Below are 16,462 nucleotides of genomic sequence, written 5' to 3' on the forward strand. Positions count from 1 at the left end.
CCAAATACCAGCAAAATACCAGCATTAGCATGGAATCCGGTGGGAGCTCATCAGCAGCGAGTCTGGCTGGCTGCTGAGGGATGAGGACGGGCTGCAGCTCTCTGAAGACCTGTTCAGTCCACGAAACGCTGCCAAGCAGCTCAGCTGTACTGCAGCACCAGGGACCAGGTCGCTGCTCGGGACGCCGCTACCTGTCATGTGACGACTGCATCCTGGCCAGGGACCCGTACTGTGGCTGGGACCAGATCAGAGAAGACTGCACATCTGCTGCTGGAGCGTCTTGCTGGTTCCAGAGTCTATGATGGAGACACCAGCATGTGTCCAATCAGCAGAGCTCAGCTCCTGCCGTGTCGTCCTGACGCCAACCTCCCAACCAGCTGGCGCCTTTCAGAGAACATGCTCAGCCCCGGTCCTCGACACACCCCGATCAGTCAGGGTCTCATCATCCCCTCTGCGTTCCATGCGGGCCTCTATCAAATCACACGAAGACAGCAACGCCTGCGCCTCATTTCTACTAAGAATCTGACAGAAGTTCCTTTTGTTTAAATGAGAGACAAGACAATATAAGACTACACAGCTAAATAAAGCTGTTCCTGATTAAGAAGCAGACAACACCTGGAAACAACACCAAACAGAATTCACCACCACACACACAAGCAGGCCCGTGGACACACACCGTGGACAGAACAGGTGTTTGAACCACTGCAGGTTTTCAGTGTTTCCGTCTTACGAAGCATGTAGAGGTCTGGCCTTTCTGCCATCGGCCCCCTTCCACACTGAGAGACAGGATCTAGAACCAGAATCCAGTAAACCACATGATCCAATTCAGGAGCTGTCAGGATCCACTGGGATCCACCCGCTGACCCGGACGTCCAGTGGAGGAAGCAAGTCCTCCTGATGCTGAGCCAACATCAGAGACCGGAGGCTCCAGTGTTCCACTGTCATGGCGTGTCCGTGTTGGTCCACCAGGTGGCGCTGGAGAGTCTGAGCGAGGAGCAGCGGCGTGCCGTCCAGCTGGGCCTGAGCCCAGACGTGAGCCTGGACAGACCGTCCAGGACCTAGTGCACGAGACTCGGCACACGGCTCACAGCAGCTGAGAAATGACTGATGATTATTTCAGTGAGTTTTTTATACAGTACAGCAACACAGGTTTTCACAGTAACAGCATGTTTACAGCAGCAGTTCTCAATCTGGGGCTCCCGGACCCCCAGGGGTCCACGAGTCATCGCCTTTGGATCTGTGAAAAAATGTCAAATAAATTATTGTCATGCTGAATAATTAGAAAGGTGTATCTCTACCAATGAAGCAAAGCACCAATAAATCACTGCTCGAAGCGTTTCAGTGCTGAAAAGCAAAAGTGTAACGGAAACATTTGCCGAACAAATGCAGCTAGTTCCCTGAGCCGTTGGTGTTCTTTCCTGTTCAGTAGGTTTCTGAAACTGAGCAGCAGAAGAACTCAATGTTTTACTTCTACTTCTCTTGAAGTGCTTTGTACCAACACATGCAGGTTCCAGTATCAGTGTCTGAGACATTTGTTCCCAACAACACTCATCAGAATGTCCAAATCCGACTCTGTAAAAATTCTCTGAACTCTTAACCTCCGACCCCCCAGCTCTCACTCATCGCTGATAACTTCCCCTGATAACTGAAAGATGTGGGAAACAGAGATTTCCATGCTTTCATTTTATTTCAGAGCTAAAATGTTGAGAACAGCTGCAACAGCAGCCTGAATATGTGTGCAGTCCGTGACCCCGGTGACCCCGGAGACCCTGGAGCTTCAGAATGAAGACCTGCTGGATTCAACAGAAAAACTTTCAGTCAAGTGAAGGTTTTGTGCTTTAACCCCTGCAGGACCCAGATCCTGGACCCGGTCCACCCTGAGCCCCTGGCTCTGGCTCTCGGCCGGACCGGGGTCCAAGACTCTGCTGGCCGAAGCACTGGCCACGGAGAGCGCCATGACCTTCCTCAGGTACCGCGACCTTCACAGTGACCTTTGACCTCCGCGTGCTTTGGATTATTGTGCATGTGGTTTTCAAAAGTCCAGGATGTTAAAATCATCTTTTCCAGTTTCGTGTCCACTGTGAACATCCTCCCAGCCTCAGCAGGAGTCACGGGCCAGCGAGAGCCGCGCTCCAGGACGCAGTGCCCTCTAGCGGAGTCTCTGCAGCACAGCATGCCTCCGCCAGGTGCAGACAGCTGAACCGGGCACTCGGTGTGACATTCCTCTCACTCACATGCAGAGGCTCAGAGTGCTGAAGCAGGCAGGTGAGGGGTTCAGACCATGTTTATGATGAGCAGCATGACCGAGTCAAACGTTCTGACAAATGGCCACAGTAGAATGAGAGATGTGCAGTTTACAAACTCTGTGAAAGCTAGTGAAATCCTTTATGTATATGTTTGACATATTAAAAGAATTAAAATGAAAGAAGAAAAAACCCTCTTCAGTTCTGCTGAGTGTGTGCCTGGACCTGCAGTGGCTCTTGTAGCCAGACTGTGACTTAGTGAAAGCAGCTGATAGGTTATTATTTCATCCAGGAACATCATGTGACTCGTTGATTTTATTTTAACTTATATGGAATGTTCATATATACAGGATATAGTCTATGATGACTCTTATGTAATTAATGATTGCAAAATATCTAAGATCATACTGAATCTAAAGCGATTTAATCATTGATCACAAATAAAGTCCTGACAGACGGTCTGCTTGAGCGTGAGAACGAGCGGAGAGCAGGGAAGAACTGCTGGTTCCCGTGTGGGACTTCTGACTGAAAAGAGGGATGAGACTGAATAAATCCTGGATCTGCTGCTGGTCTGGACCAGACTGAATCCTGGACCTGGTCCTGGTCTGGACCGGACTGAATCCTGGACCTGGTCCTGGTCTGGAGCGGACTGAATCCTGGACCTGGTCCTGGTCTGGAGCGGACTGAATCCTGGACCTGGTCCTGGTCTGGAGCGGACTGAATCCTGGACCTGGTCCTGGTCTGGAGCGGACTGAATCCTGGACCTGGTCCTGGTCTGGAGCGGACTAGCTCCACAGAATAAATCTCCATGGTACCTTTGTTGGCTTATCCCACTTTAGAGCACCCAGATCCTGGATTAGTTCATCCAGGATAACCATGATATCCCGGTTTAATCCTGATCCTGGTTTTGTGCAGCAGGCTGCTGGTCCTCAGGTTTATTGGATTAGAGTATTTAAAGTTCTGTAGTTTGAGTCACTGTGAGGTGAACTGCGGGGTAGGACTAAATATGTTTTCCTCTTCCACTCCGAGCACTAAAGAAAGGATTTGAGTTTTTTTTTTTCTTTCAAATTATATGTCTTCTGTCAAGTGTACAAGATGAAGCAATATAGACATTAATAATATATATATTAAAAACTGACATGAAGCACAATTTCTGTTGTGTTATAACAATTTCAACTCTGTGACCAACATCGCTGATTTCAGAAAACAAACACAAGACTTTAAAAGATTAAAGTCTTGAGATCATGGAGCAGCAGCAGCACCCGCCATCAAACAGTCCGTCAGATAATACTGTCCCCCAGAAACAAAGCCTGTTCTTCCCAGAGACAGGATGGTTTCTCCAGCCACTGAGCACTGTTACATGTTTTTGTTATTATCAGTCGAACATATTGAACAAATCCAAGAAATAGAACATAAACAATAATGACAATATCACAAAACTCCAAATTAAAAATGTCCATTTCCGGTGCAGATATATCACCTCCAAATACTTAAAGTCACAGCAGATACATCAGCGAAAAGGAGGATGTCAGCCTCAAATTAAAGTTATTTAGCAAACAACGAAACAGAGCAAAATAATAAAAATATGAGTGTTTACTTCATCATACAACAAAGTGAGCAAGGGGATCAGAATAACTGGTATTCTGACATTAGAAAACATGACTTATTTGCTTGGGCATTGTTGACCTTCTTTATGCTTTACAGTATTAAAGATAGATCATTTTTCAAAGCAGGCCATGATGGGGAAGATTTTATCTTATATATGTTTCTACAATAATACTTTTATTTATCAAATATTCCTTTTTTCATCTTCCAGGAAAACACCAACCTGTATGCTTTTGAAAGTGAAGAAGTCTATGTTCACAGAGCTGGAAGTCAACCACTGACTGAACAGCCCTCCAGAGGTTTTGGATCGTAGTACATTTAAAGAATTCATGCTCTGTCGTCTTGTTGCACTGTTGCTCCTCTTGATGTTTTGTGGAGTTCACCCTTCTGGGCCACCATACCTTTTGGGCAATTTGCTAATCTAATGACTGCTGTAAGAACGATGGGTTCATTATTTGCACTAAGATCTTGTGTATTGGAACAAATCAGGATGCAGTGGTCGCAGTCTGTCGGTCCATCGATGATGCACATCTTATCAGTTTCACAGAAATACTGTAAACGTGTATAAAACTTGTCCCCCCTCTAGCATGTAGTTGGTCCGTGGAAGTTACGGATCCATTGCGTGCGCAGCGCAATCGGTAGATGGTGCTCTCTCTCTCGCCCTCAGTGTGGAAGTATTATAAAACAAAGCTGATGTTTCCGACGCCCTTGAAGGCATCAGCCGTGGTGCGTTCAGGGCCCAGCTCGCGCTCGGTCTACGTCACCGCTCAGCCACCATGTTGGATCAGGAAGTGGGCAGAGTCTGTGCAGGAATCCCGAGCCGTTAACGGCCGACTTTACCCGCTCGGACAGCCGCTCTCTCAGCCCGGAACCCCCCGGTTACATGCCGCACGGCTCCCCCCCGGCTCTGGGCAGGCTCTTCTCTCCGGATCGGACCGTTCGTCAGCCATGACTTCCCTCACGCAGAGATCGTCGGGCCTCGTCCAGCGGAGGACCGAGGCCATCCGCAGCGCCGCCGCCGACAAGGAGAAGGAGTCCGCGGCGGAGGAGGACGAGGCGCGCCGCGGGGAGGAGGAAGACGACGACACGGGGGACTCGAAGGAGACCAGGCTGACCCTCATGGAGGAGGTGCTGCTGCTGGGCCTGAAGGACCGAGAGGTGCGCGCTCCGGCTCCGGCTCCGGCTCCGGCTCGGGGCTGGCTGCGAGCTAACTGTTTGTCAACAACTTGTTTACTCCCGGAGCGGCCGGGGTGTCCGGTCCGGGGTGTTCCGAGCCGGGGTGTCCGGGCCGGGGTGTCCGGGCCCCGCTCGCCGGGACGCGGCTCACTGTACCGTGTGCGGCCGCCGGTTAAGCCGGTTAGATAAGGTGGAGGAGACAGTTTAACGGGAGGCGGGGGGCAGCAGTTAGCTAGCTGTGGAGAGTTCGGTTCAGCGGACCGGAAGTGGTCGGCGGTGATATTTTGGGTTAAATTCTTGGTTTATTCTGTTCTTTTTTGGACAACCTGCCAGCAGGAAGGAGCCTCCCCTTCAACCTGGAAGTAGCGAGACTCTGCCAACACGTCAGCTCATAACTCCTCTCTCCTCCCTCTTTCCCCCCTCCTCCCCCCTCCTCCTCCTCCTCCTCCTCTTCCTCCCTTTCCTCCCTGTCCTCCTCTCCTCCTCTTCCTCTCCCTCCCTCTCCTCCTCCTCCTCTCCTCCTCCCCTCTCCTCCTCCCTCCCCCCTCCTCTTCCTTCTCTTCCTCCCTCTCCCTCTCCTCCTCCTCCTCCTCTCTCCTCCTCCCTCCCCCCTCCTCCTCCTCCTCCTCCTCGTCCCTCTCCTCCTCTCCTCCCCAGGGCTACACCTCCTTCTGGAACGACTGCATCTCGTCGGGCCTGCGGGGCTGCATGCTGGTGGAGCTGGCCCTGCGGGGCCGGCTGAGCCTGGAGCCCTGCGGCGTGAGGAGGAAGAGCCTGCTGTCCAGGAAGGTGAGCTCAGGCCTCCCGCGGGCCCCGTCCACGCCGCCACGTTTCCGCTGCGCCCCTGAGAACAGTGTCCGGTTGACGGGGAGACGCTGTGAAAGCCGTGGCTGTTCAGACCGGAGAGCGGCAGGGACACACTGCTCCTCCTGTCCTCCACCGCCGCCGGCTCAGGACCGAGCGCCGTTCGTCCACACCATGTCAGAGCATTTTCTAAAAGTTCCACCCTGGGAGCCGTTCCTCAAAAAGTTGTCAACTGACAGTTGACAGAGTCTGAAGTCTTTCCCGGCCTGGGACATCATGTGTCCCTCTGAGCGCCACTGCTGTCCTCAGCTGTGGACACAGTGGAGGTGCAGACGGACGGCTCTCTTCCTGATCCGCCGCCTCGCTGAGTAAACTGCAGGTGTGCGGAGCGCAGCTCCACCAGTGTTTCAGAGCGTTCTGCCTCCTCACAACCGGCCAGTCCCCCTGTTCTCCCGACCGGACGGGTTCTGATGGGGCCAGTGGACCTCTGCGCTCACGTAGAGACGCGACGGAGCTTCTGAAATGAGTGAAAGCGCAGGACAGCAGTGTCGGTGTGTGTGTTACGGTTGTTGTACGGTCTGTGTGCTGATGACAATGGAGGTTTCTAGAGTGTTGCTTTGCTCCGGTTTCATCTGGATCAAGGGACGTGTTCCAGAAGCTGGTTTTCTTGGTGGTGCGGGTCCAGTTTCAGGGGTGTGGAGGGTGTAGGAGGGTGTGGAGGGTGTAGGAGGCCGACGCCGGTGCTGCGGTGATGTGGACACCTTCCACCGCTGTGTGACAGCAGGGGGGTGGATGGCGGGCGCTGCTGTGAGTGGATGCTGCTGTAGGTACAGCGTCTCATCATGGTGGAGGCAGCTGGAGCATCCATGAAGGAACCGTTCTTTGTTTGTGGTCACCCGGAAGGACAGAACCGGTTCTGGCTGCAGTTCAGGAAGTTTGGATGAGTGTGAGAGCTGTGGACCGGAGCTGGGACCAGGTTGACTCCTTCAGGACTCGGACTGCCACACAGCTGGCAGGGCCAGTTACTACGTCCTCGATCCACTTGTTCATAACAGCGTAAAACACTGTTGATTCCCTGAAGAAGCTGTGTTTGTTCACATGGAGGGTTCCGTCAGACCCTCCTGGTTCTGGTCCGTGTGACAGGTCCTCTACAGGCCGGCGTTTCTGGTTCCAACACCTTCTCCTGCCTTCCCTCTCTGGTCGAACTGCTCGTCATTGTCAGGGAAACGTCTCAGTCATGGTGTCGGTTCCCTGGTTCCAGGCCGGTCCCAGTTCTGGGTCAGTCTGAGTTCCAGGCCGGTCCGGGTTCCTGGTCCGGGCCCAGATCCAGCCTCAGTCCTGTCCTTCCTGGCGGAGCGTCTCTCAGACCGGCTCTGCCGCCTGTGATTGATTGACAGCCTTGATCCTGGATTACCGGCGGCGGGCTGAACCACTGATCTGTCAGATCTGGAGCCGCTCAGGGGAGGGGGGTCTTAAGAGTCCTGCTGGTGCCTGATGGGAGGAAGTGGAACCTCAGTCCTGAGCAGAATGAGAACTCGGTGTTCCAGAGGTGCCTGTTAGATCTGCTGGGTCACTGTAGTCCAGCCCAGTGTGGTGGTGGTGGACTGCTCTGGAGCCTGGAAGTCTTCACCTTAAACATTCAAGGTTTTCTTTGTTGTGACACAGAGTGATGACAATGTTTATATGTAGAAAAAGGACAACAAAAGGAGAGAAATGAGTTCTGAAAATGACTCCAGCCTCAAGATGGACGATAACCTTAAACCCAGAACTGAACCCTGTGGTGCCCCACAAGGAACTGCTGCAGATGTAAACACCAGAGTGAGGAGGCTGCAGTCAATTCAAAAAGGAAAGGAAAGGAAAGGCCCTTAACTGAAAATCAGGCGATTACCGCTGGATGTGGCTCTCGTCTCAACATAAAGCCACTCTTCATGAGGGTCGGCTCTCAGGGTTTTGATGTTTTGATCCACTGCTCTCAAGAAATGTGTTCTGACTGAAAAAACTAAATCAGTGTTTTATTTGAAATGTTAGAATGTGCTGGGTGTTCTGACGGTCCGGAGTGGAGCTGTTACCGGGGCTTTGGCCCACGGGCCTTATGTTGGCTGGATGGAAGACGCGTGGTCGTCTTCAGGGACTGAGCCGTATTTCACCCTCAGCCCGGCTCTCATGAGGCCAGGGTCACGACCCTGTTAACAGCCTGAGCTCAGGTACAGGCCCCGCCTCCCAGCAGGAGGGGCGGAGCTTCACCCAGCTGACCCTCTCCTCTCAGGACCTTCTTGGTCTGCAGCAGCAGCTCGGTTCCCGGTGCCGCAGGTCATTTACCGTTACATCCAGCACATCCAGCGGCGAGCAGCTGGCTCAGCAGAGTCACCGGTCAAAACAGAAATCTCATCTGAAGCGGGGCTGGCAGAGTTAATGGCTTTAATGTGATTAATTAATGTAGCGATGACTGAAGATTATTTTTTTAATGGTGATTAATCACATAATTGGCTTGGGGCTTTCTTCAGTGTGAAAACTGTATTTTAACAGAGACGTGTTAAGTTGGTCTACATGGCGCTTTATTTTGAAAGAAAACCCAACGAGGTGAGAAAGGAAGTTGTTTCTCTGTTTGATTCTGATCAAGACGCTGTGGTGAGAAACCAGCTGCTGCAGGAAGAAACCTCAACACTGACTTTAACTCCAGCTTCAGAGCTGATGGTTTGACTGGTGGACGCTTTGCGTTATGGACTGAAAACATTTAAACAATGCATCATGATTTAAAAACGGAATCTTTTGACAGCCCTAATCTAAACAAGATGTTGTTTGTTTCCATGTCATGCTTCTTTTTCTTTGTGTTTTCAAAAGGAGGCTGTGTTCTTATGACACGTGTCATATTCTGTTTGCTTTTTTCATTTAATTTTCCTTCATGTTTCCATCAGATGAGGGGAAATGTGGGTTTTTCATGGTGTTCAGGTGAAACAGCTTCCCTGCTGCTGTCACCCGGGATTTGATCAATTCTGTGTGTATTAACACGAAGACCAACCGAACCCGGAGGAGTTGAGTGTTAGGATAGTGCAGATGGTGCAGATAGTTCGGCGCCGCAGGCCCAGCCGGGCCCGGTGGTCTCGCAGTGCTGGCAGCTCAGCAGCGCCTCTGGCCCGGCGGTCCCGCGGCCTGTGGAGCGTTCCACGGCGCCCTACCCGACCAGCCTGTGTGCAGAAGGAGGCTTTTCCTCCACTTGGACCTTCCACCCAGCAAACAGCAGCCGAACCGCATCAGAGTGAGACATTAATCCACATTAAAGCCTCCCCTCCTCTCTCCTCTCTCTCTCTCTCTCTCCCTCTCCCTCTCTCCCTCTCTCTCCCCCCTCCCAGGTCATCTGTAAGTCGGACGCCCCGACGGGAGACGTGCTGCTGGACGAGGCCTTGAAGCACATCAAGGAGACGCAGCCTCCGGAGAGCGTGCAGAGCTGGATCGAGCTGCTGAGCGGTGAGCGGCTCTGGACCGTCTCGGTGTTCTCAGCTGATCTGTTGCCGTGCCGTGGTCGCTCCCGTCGGCGGCGCCACGCTTTATTCCAGGGTCCACGTCCAGCCCGGCGCCGCCGAAGAGTCCAGCAGCAGCCGTTAGATCGTAGCGCTCTGTGTGGAGCACAGCATGAAAACCTCTTCATTTTCACAAATTACTGCAGAATAATGAGTACAGTCTCAACGTGAAGGTTCTAATCCCCGGACCGGATCTCCTGGCGTCCAGGACTAATCAAACTCCAGAGCTGGTCTGTTCTGCTGAGGAATCAGGTCCAGGATCTGTTCTCCAGCAGGAGAGCCGGTTCCTCAGAGGCAGGTCTGACCGGTTTGGGTGAGTCGGTGTCGTCTAATTAAAATATCTCCGACGACCGTAAAGCTTTAAAGCTCTATTGTTGTGAAAGACGAGGCTGAAACATGCTGATGAACGTGTGAAGTTTCAGGCGGGCTGTGCTCTCCACCGCTCCCTGACGTCTGATCAGTGCTTCTGATGGTTGATCCTCTGTAGGACCCTGGTGTCAGGATGTGAGATATGTCAGGATATTCTAGCATGCTGTCAGGCGCCGGGACTCAGGCTTTAGGCCCTGTAGAGGTTCTGGTGTTCTGACCGGGGTGCAGTTTGTCTCAGAGCGGTCCTGGTCCTGGAGCTCTTCTCTTCTGACACCTTCTGGAACGTTCTGGAATCTTTGGCTGATTCTGCGTATTCTACGAACTGTTGCAGTTCAGAACCTTTCCCACCGTCTGCAGCCGTTGACCCGTTGTCAAGCTGTGCTCCGGACGGCTGCTCATTCTGGAACTGGAACGTTGTCCAGTTCAGTCTGTCCTCCGATTCTGAACCAGAACCATAGATTGTATATAAATGGACAGACCTTTGGTGACGTCAGCCATAGTTCCCAACCGCCGTTCTGAAGACTTTACCGAGTCCAGCAGGATGTCTCCACATTGAATATTTGAAACCAGATATAAATGTGATTGGTCCAGACCGTCACGTGACCGCATCACGTGGACAAAGGAGGCGCTGTGATAGGGTGATTTATGCAAAACTTTAACTTGTAATATAAATCAACGGGATTTATGTGAGAATCAGAGTCTGGTGAAGCAGCAGGTTCTAGAAACTAGAGACAGAGACCAGAACCTGTTCTGAAACCAGAGCTTTATATGTTCATTTGCACTCTGAAAATCGGTATTTTTGAACGGGTTCCAATGGGAACTGGGCTCTCTTTGAAACCAGCATCATCGCCCCCTGCTGGAATCTCTCCAGAATTACAGCTTTTTGCACTTCCGCATTATCTTCATGTTTATGAGCGGAGGCTGGCGCCTGACCAGAACAGAGAGACGGTCTGTTGGTCGGAGCTCCAGAGGTCGGGTGTCGGTGTGGCTGTGCTGGTTCCTGCTGGTTCCTGCTGGTTCCTGCTGGTTCCTGCTGGTTCCTGCTGGTCAGGAGGAGGCCTGCGGAGGTCAGGAGGTCAGCCTCTGAAGCAGGTGTGCTGTGTTTCAGGGGAGACCTGGAACCCCCTCAAGCTGCACTACCAGCTGAGGAACGTCCGGGAGCGCCTGGCCAAGAACCTGGTGGAGAAAGGCGTCCTGACCACGGAGAAGCAGAACTTCCTGCTGTTCGACATGACCACACACCCGCTCACCAACAGCACCATCAAGCAGGTGGGCAGCGCCGCCGCCGCCGCAGAGCGTCTTCACCGGGTCTTAGACCGGCATCCGGCCTTCAGTCCGGCTCTGCAGGAGTCTCATGTCTCCACGCTGGGAGGGTTCAGAACAGACAGCAGCTCCTCAGCCTCCTCAGGATGTTTCCTTTGCTTCTTTTACAGCAAATATTTCTTCATTCAGCTCTGAAATGTGTAGTGATTTTAAAAAAGAAAAACTTAGAATGAAACCCAGGCCAGTGAGTTTGAGTCTGAGTCAAATAAACAGAATCGTATTATAAGTTAGCAAACGTTGATGTGGACCTCCAGACCTGTGTCCCCATGCAGTGAGCTCCAGAGCCAGCTGAAGCTCCGCCTCTTAGCTTCCTCTTCAACACACTCCTGTTGTTTTCACTGTGAAACCCTGACCCTGTTGTCAGTGAAGTGGTGGTTTGATGTGACTGGGTCAGAGTGAAGCAGCTGGAAGAAGCCATTTGTCCTGCAGTGGAACACAGCACTGCACTGACGGAGCTTCAGTGGCTCTTAGAGATGACAGCACGGTTCAAAACCTACATTTGTAGATATCAGATACAGATCGTGTACCCAGAATGCCACTTATTTCAAGTAACTTCAGTCACTGTCATTTCTCACCTCTACTCCCGGGTAGTATATTTAAATACTCAAAACGCAGGCGTGTGTCCAGAGTGATGCGAGCTACTTTAACTGATCCCTTCCACCGAGAAGTCCAGGATCTGCTCTGAACTGTCTCTGTGGTTAGACTCCATACATCAGCAGCTGGTAGCTCTGTAGGCGTTTCAGTTATTCATTACTTAATTTCCTGGAAAGTTGATGATCTTTTGTAGATTTTTTTCTCAAACATGATTAAACTGTAGAGGATTAAATGTTCACTATTTGCTGTAAAACACTCTTCTTTTCATGCAAATGCTGTTTTTATGCCTTGACTCTATTTTCCTTTCTGCATAATGATAATTATAATAACTTTATTTAGCAGCTATAAGAACAAAGTGTTTTAATGGTCTGAAGCTAAATAGACTCAACGCAGCAGCTCAGTAGAGACACTTATAAAACAAGAGGACACACTACTGACTGAGACGAACCACTGAAACACCAGCAGCTACAGCTGAGAGTCCGTTCCAGGTCCAGTCAGTGGGAAGGAGTCCAATCAGCAGTGATCAGTAACCCGGTCTGTCCCTGTCCCTGTCCCTGTCCCTGTCCCTGTCCCTGTCCGCAGCGTCTCGTCAAGAAGGTCCAGGACTCGGTGCTGGAGAAGTGGGTCAACGACCCGCAGCGCATGGACAAGCGGGTTCTGGCGCTGATCCTGCTGGCCCACTCGTCCGACGTGCTGGAGAACGCCTTCGCGCCGCTGCAGGACGAGCAGTACGACCTGGGCATGAAGCGGGTGCACACCCTGCTGGAGCTGGAGCCCGAGAAGGAGAGCGCCAAGCCCAGCGCCAACGAACTCATGTGGGCCGTGGTGGCGGCCTTCACCAAATGAGGGCGCCGGCGGGCCGGACTGTTATTTAATCGGTTGAAGGACTTCACTTAATGAGACAGACTTGACTTCAATGAGACAATCTGTTGTGGGCGGGGAGCCTGGATGGCGTTGTGGTGGTAGCGATCTGATTGGTGGTGGGCTTCGCCATGCAGGAGCTGCTGGGACGGAAAAACGCTCTGACTGAAAAAACCAACAAACCTACCGATGGCTGCTGTCACCCACCAGAGGCCGGCCGTGCCGCCAACACCGTGACGTCCCCGCTCAGCAGCCGGCCGCCGTCGCCACGGTGACGGACCCCTCCCGCCCCCGCCGGGGACCCTCCGTGTTCACCGTCTCCTCCTTCCTTCCTGGTCGCCTCAGGAAGCAAAGAGCGGGTGAACGCGAGGAGCGACGGCGAGCCGGCGGACTCCCACCTGACCGCCCCAATGAAGAATCAAACCTCCCAAAGATCCCCATCAGCCCCCTGAACGGCCGGGTCCGCCGTCCGCAGCTAGTCTTCCATCCCCGTGTCGCTGACGGATGCTGGAGCAGCCTGCCATCCAGCCAAGGTTTTGCACAGTCAGCGTCCCTGTAGGTAGGATCATATTATAGCTTCTGTTTCTCTTCTTCGTTCTCTTCTTGGGTTGGAGAACCCAGTAGTCAAGATGAAATTATGAACCCTGACGGCGGCGGTCGAAGAAACCACGATCTCTTTTTGGTCTGCAGTGACTGAGCTCTGTCCTCCTCCAGACCTCGCTGGCTCTGTCCTCCTATCAGACCTGTCCCCAGATGTTCAGAGAATCCCTGCAGAGTTCACTCTGCCAGTGGAAGGCCTCGTGTTCCAGTCTACATGTCTGCAGGGTCCCTTCACCCCTCTGGAGGAGGTCTGCAGCTCTTCAGGGCTGTCCCTGGAGTGCCTGGACCAGGGGGCGAGCCGCACTGACCCCTGAGTTTGCCCCGGCGCCGTGGGAGCCGCCACCATAGCTGTCTGTGACTGGCTGAATGTGACGGTCTCTGCCGGAGCTCTGAGGGTCTACAGCTCTCAGGTCCTCCTGCTCCACCAGAGCAGAGACATCTGTTCATTTGTCAAGGTGGCGAGATCCCAGTGAGGACATGGAGGACATGGAGAGAAAGACCAGGGGTTGACCACGCCCACTTGGACCTCCCAAACCGTCGCCGGGCACCGCGGACCTGGCTGTGGACTCTCACCCCGGAGACGGGACGGATGTCTCTGCTCTCCGGTGGCTGACGGAGGACCAGCCGGTGTGGGAGACGGGACCCTCACCTCAGTGTCTGCGTAGAGTCATGACCAGACCCCCGCCGGGTCCAGCAGGTCCTCCCGGTGAAGGGTACCTGGGCCACATCCGCCTCTTCCGTTCAAGACTCTGAACGACACGCAGTCCATGAGAAGAGAACGCAGAGTGGGCGAGCTCCTGTGGCGTTCTGGCCAGGGTGTGGTTTTCTTTGGAACCAGTGGAGACGAGTTTACAGCAGAGACCCTGCATGCTCTGGGTGGAGGGCCGGGACGTGTGGACGTAGCTACAGAGAGAAGGTTTCTGTAATTATTAGTCCTTTTATGTGTACGATGTAACGGAAGTCAATGAAAGGGATCTTCTCTCCTATCCTCTATAATTCTGTATGCTTTTTGTATTACCACACAAAATAAAGTAAGGATCCTTTAAGTGCCTGAATTTACACCGTTTCACTGCTGCTTTTATTTCACCGCCTTTTATTTGTGTAACACAACAGTCGGCTCGTCTCAACATATTTAAAGCAACTATGATGGAGGTGCCTCACTGTCAGCAGTGCAGAGTACCCGGCCTTCCTGGAGTCCCTGGGAGGGGTGCTGGACAGTGCTCCGACTGGGGACTCCATGGTTCTACTGGGGACTTCAACGCTCACATGGGCAGCGACAGTGAGACCTGGAAGGGGCTGATTGGATCGCATGGCCTCCCTGATCTGAACCCGGTGGAGTTCTGTTATTGGACTTCTGTGCTAGCCACAGTTTGTCCATAACAAACACCATGTTGGAGCACAGGGGGGTCCATAAGACCACCTGGAACCAGGACACCCTAGGTCGGAGGTTGATGATCGACTTTGTTGTCGTGTCATCTGACCTCTGACCTCATGTTTTGGACACTCGGGTGAAGAGAGGAGCAGAGCTGTGGACCGATCTCCACCTGGTGGTGAGTTGGATTCTCTGGCGGAGGAGGACCCCGGACAGACTTGGCAGACCCAAACGTGTTGTGAGGGTCTGCTGGGAACGTCTGGTGGAACCCTCTGTCAGCAGGGTTTTCAACTCCCACCTCCGGGAGAGCTTCTCTCATGTCCCGAGGGAGGCTGGGGACATCGACTCCACTGGACCATGTTCTCCACCTCCACTGTCGAAGCAGCTGCCTGGAGCTGTGGTCGTAAGGTCTCCGGTGCTGCCTTGGTGGAGACCGGAAGTAAGGACTGCCGTCAAGCTGAAGAGGGAGTCCTGTCCTCTTACAGGAACCGGCAGGCCAAGCGAACTGCAGCCTGAGTGGTTGTGGAGGCAAAAACTGGGGTCTGGGAGGAGTTCAGGAGGACATGGAGGAGGACTATCGGTCAGACTCAAAGAAAACAAACTTTCCGGCGCATCAGGAGGGGAGAGCAGGTCTCCACTAACACTGTTTACAGTGGAGGAGGAGCTGCTGACCTCAACTGGGGACATTATTGGATGGTGGAAGGAAGACTTGGAGGACCTCCTCAATCCCATCACCACATCTTCCTGGAGGAAGCAGAGGCTGAGGTCTCAGAGGTGGACTCGTCCATCACCCAAGCTGAAGTGACCGAGGTGGTTGGTAAGCTCCTCGGTGGCAAGGCACCGGGGGTGGGCGAGATTCGCCCTGACTACCTTGAGTCTCTGGATGTGCAGGGACTGTCTGACACGTCTCTGTTAACACCTCTTTCCCACTGCAGATAGCAGGTCGACCCGTGTTTTCGACCCTCTAACAATCGGCTTGTAGACTCCTTTCCCACTGCCGGCAGACCTGGATCCCACCGCCTGGCGACCCACGCCAGTGCATTTTCCCACGCTGATGGTGTCCCATATTGATGACATCATCAGCGTGACGGAGCAAAACGACAGTAAACAATGCAGCGGAACCCCGTCCCCGTTACCTGTAGACCAATCTCCTCTTCCCCACAGATCAGGGGAAGCTCTCTGGTCTCGCTGTCCTGCCAGTGATGGTTCATCTTGAAGGAAATCTCACGCTGTGTCCAGAAACAACAACTAGCGCGCTAACGTAGCCACGCTGCGTCAACGTCGTCACGTAATTTCCTGGCTGTATCCCTCCCACTAAAAGCCGGTAGCAGCGACTCGGGAGAAAACCGGGTCGATTGCAGGGTTGAAAGACCCGTGTCTAAATGCTGACTAAAGCCTTTCACACTGCCACGAGGAGCAGGTTAGCGGGTTAAATGTTTTTTTTGGCCAGTGGGAAAGGGCTACACTACGTGGTGGTCCTGGACAGTGCCTCTGGATTGGCAGACCGGAAGGTGGTTCCTTTTTTTTAAAAGGGGGACCGGAGGATGTTGTCCAACTATAGAGTATTTGCAGCTGACGTCACACACCCGGCCTCGCAATGCACGCTGGGTAGTCGCCACCATGTTGGAGTGAAAACAAACATTCAGGCGCATGACGCTCTTTCACTATTCTAGAGCTTTATGCATAAAGAAAAAGTCCATTCTGGCTGGAGTGTAACTCTGACATGTAAGCTAGCAGATCTACACCGTAGACTTTACCAGAACGCTGTCCGTGTTGTCTCACAGCTCCACAAAGCCGGAAACTAAATACTGTAGGAACCCAGGCTCCTGTTCGCCTTCATCGCTGCTTTTGTGTTCGCAGAAGAACTGTGGATTAGAGAACAGTAAATGTCGGCGTTCTCCAGATTGGGAGTTCTTGAGTCTCAGCCGTGCATGCTGGGAACAGGCGGCTGGCATTAAGTCCGGGTCCTGCTGCAGCCTGAAATCCGTAGTTCCTCC

The 16,462-nt window shown here is 52.8% G+C and overlaps 1 protein-coding gene across 1 annotated transcript; it reads left to right on the top strand.

The window, feature by feature from the left end:
• Nucleotides 1–4,618: 4,618 nt before the first annotated feature.
• On the top strand, nucleotides 4,619–14,148 carry LOC115382551 (Golgi phosphoprotein 3). Its single transcript, XM_030084328.1, has 5 exons — nucleotides 4,619–5,006; nucleotides 5,682–5,813; nucleotides 9,179–9,293; nucleotides 10,824–10,984; nucleotides 12,215–14,148. Exons 1-5 carry the CDS (start codon nucleotides 4,797–4,799, stop codon nucleotides 12,476–12,478), a joined length of 882 nt encoding a protein of 293 aa, XP_029940188.1. The 5' UTR covers nucleotides 4,619–4,796; the 3' UTR covers nucleotides 12,479–14,148.
• Nucleotides 14,149–16,462: the final 2,314 nt, after the last annotated feature.

Source organism: Salarias fasciatus, assembly GCF_902148845.1.
Source record: "Salarias fasciatus chromosome 7 unlocalized genomic scaffold, fSalaFa1.1 super_scaffold_4, whole genome shotgun sequence".
NCBI lineage: Eukaryota > Metazoa > Chordata > Actinopteri > Blenniiformes > Blenniidae > Salarias > Salarias fasciatus.

Excerpts from the sequence above, each read along its gene's own strand:
- LOC115382551 (XM_030084328.1), top strand. The coding sequence starts at position 4,797 with ATGACTTCCCTCACGCAGAGATCGTCGGGCCTCGTCCAGCGGAGGACC. Across the intron at positions 5,814-9,178 it reads AGAGCCTGCTGTCCAGGAAG|GTCATCTGTAAGTCGGACGC; the intron begins GTGAGCTCAGGC and ends CCCCCCTCCCAG. Across the intron at positions 9,294-10,823 it reads CTGGATCGAGCTGCTGAGCG|GGGAGACCTGGAACCCCCTC; the intron begins GTGAGCGGCTCT and ends GCTGTGTTTCAG.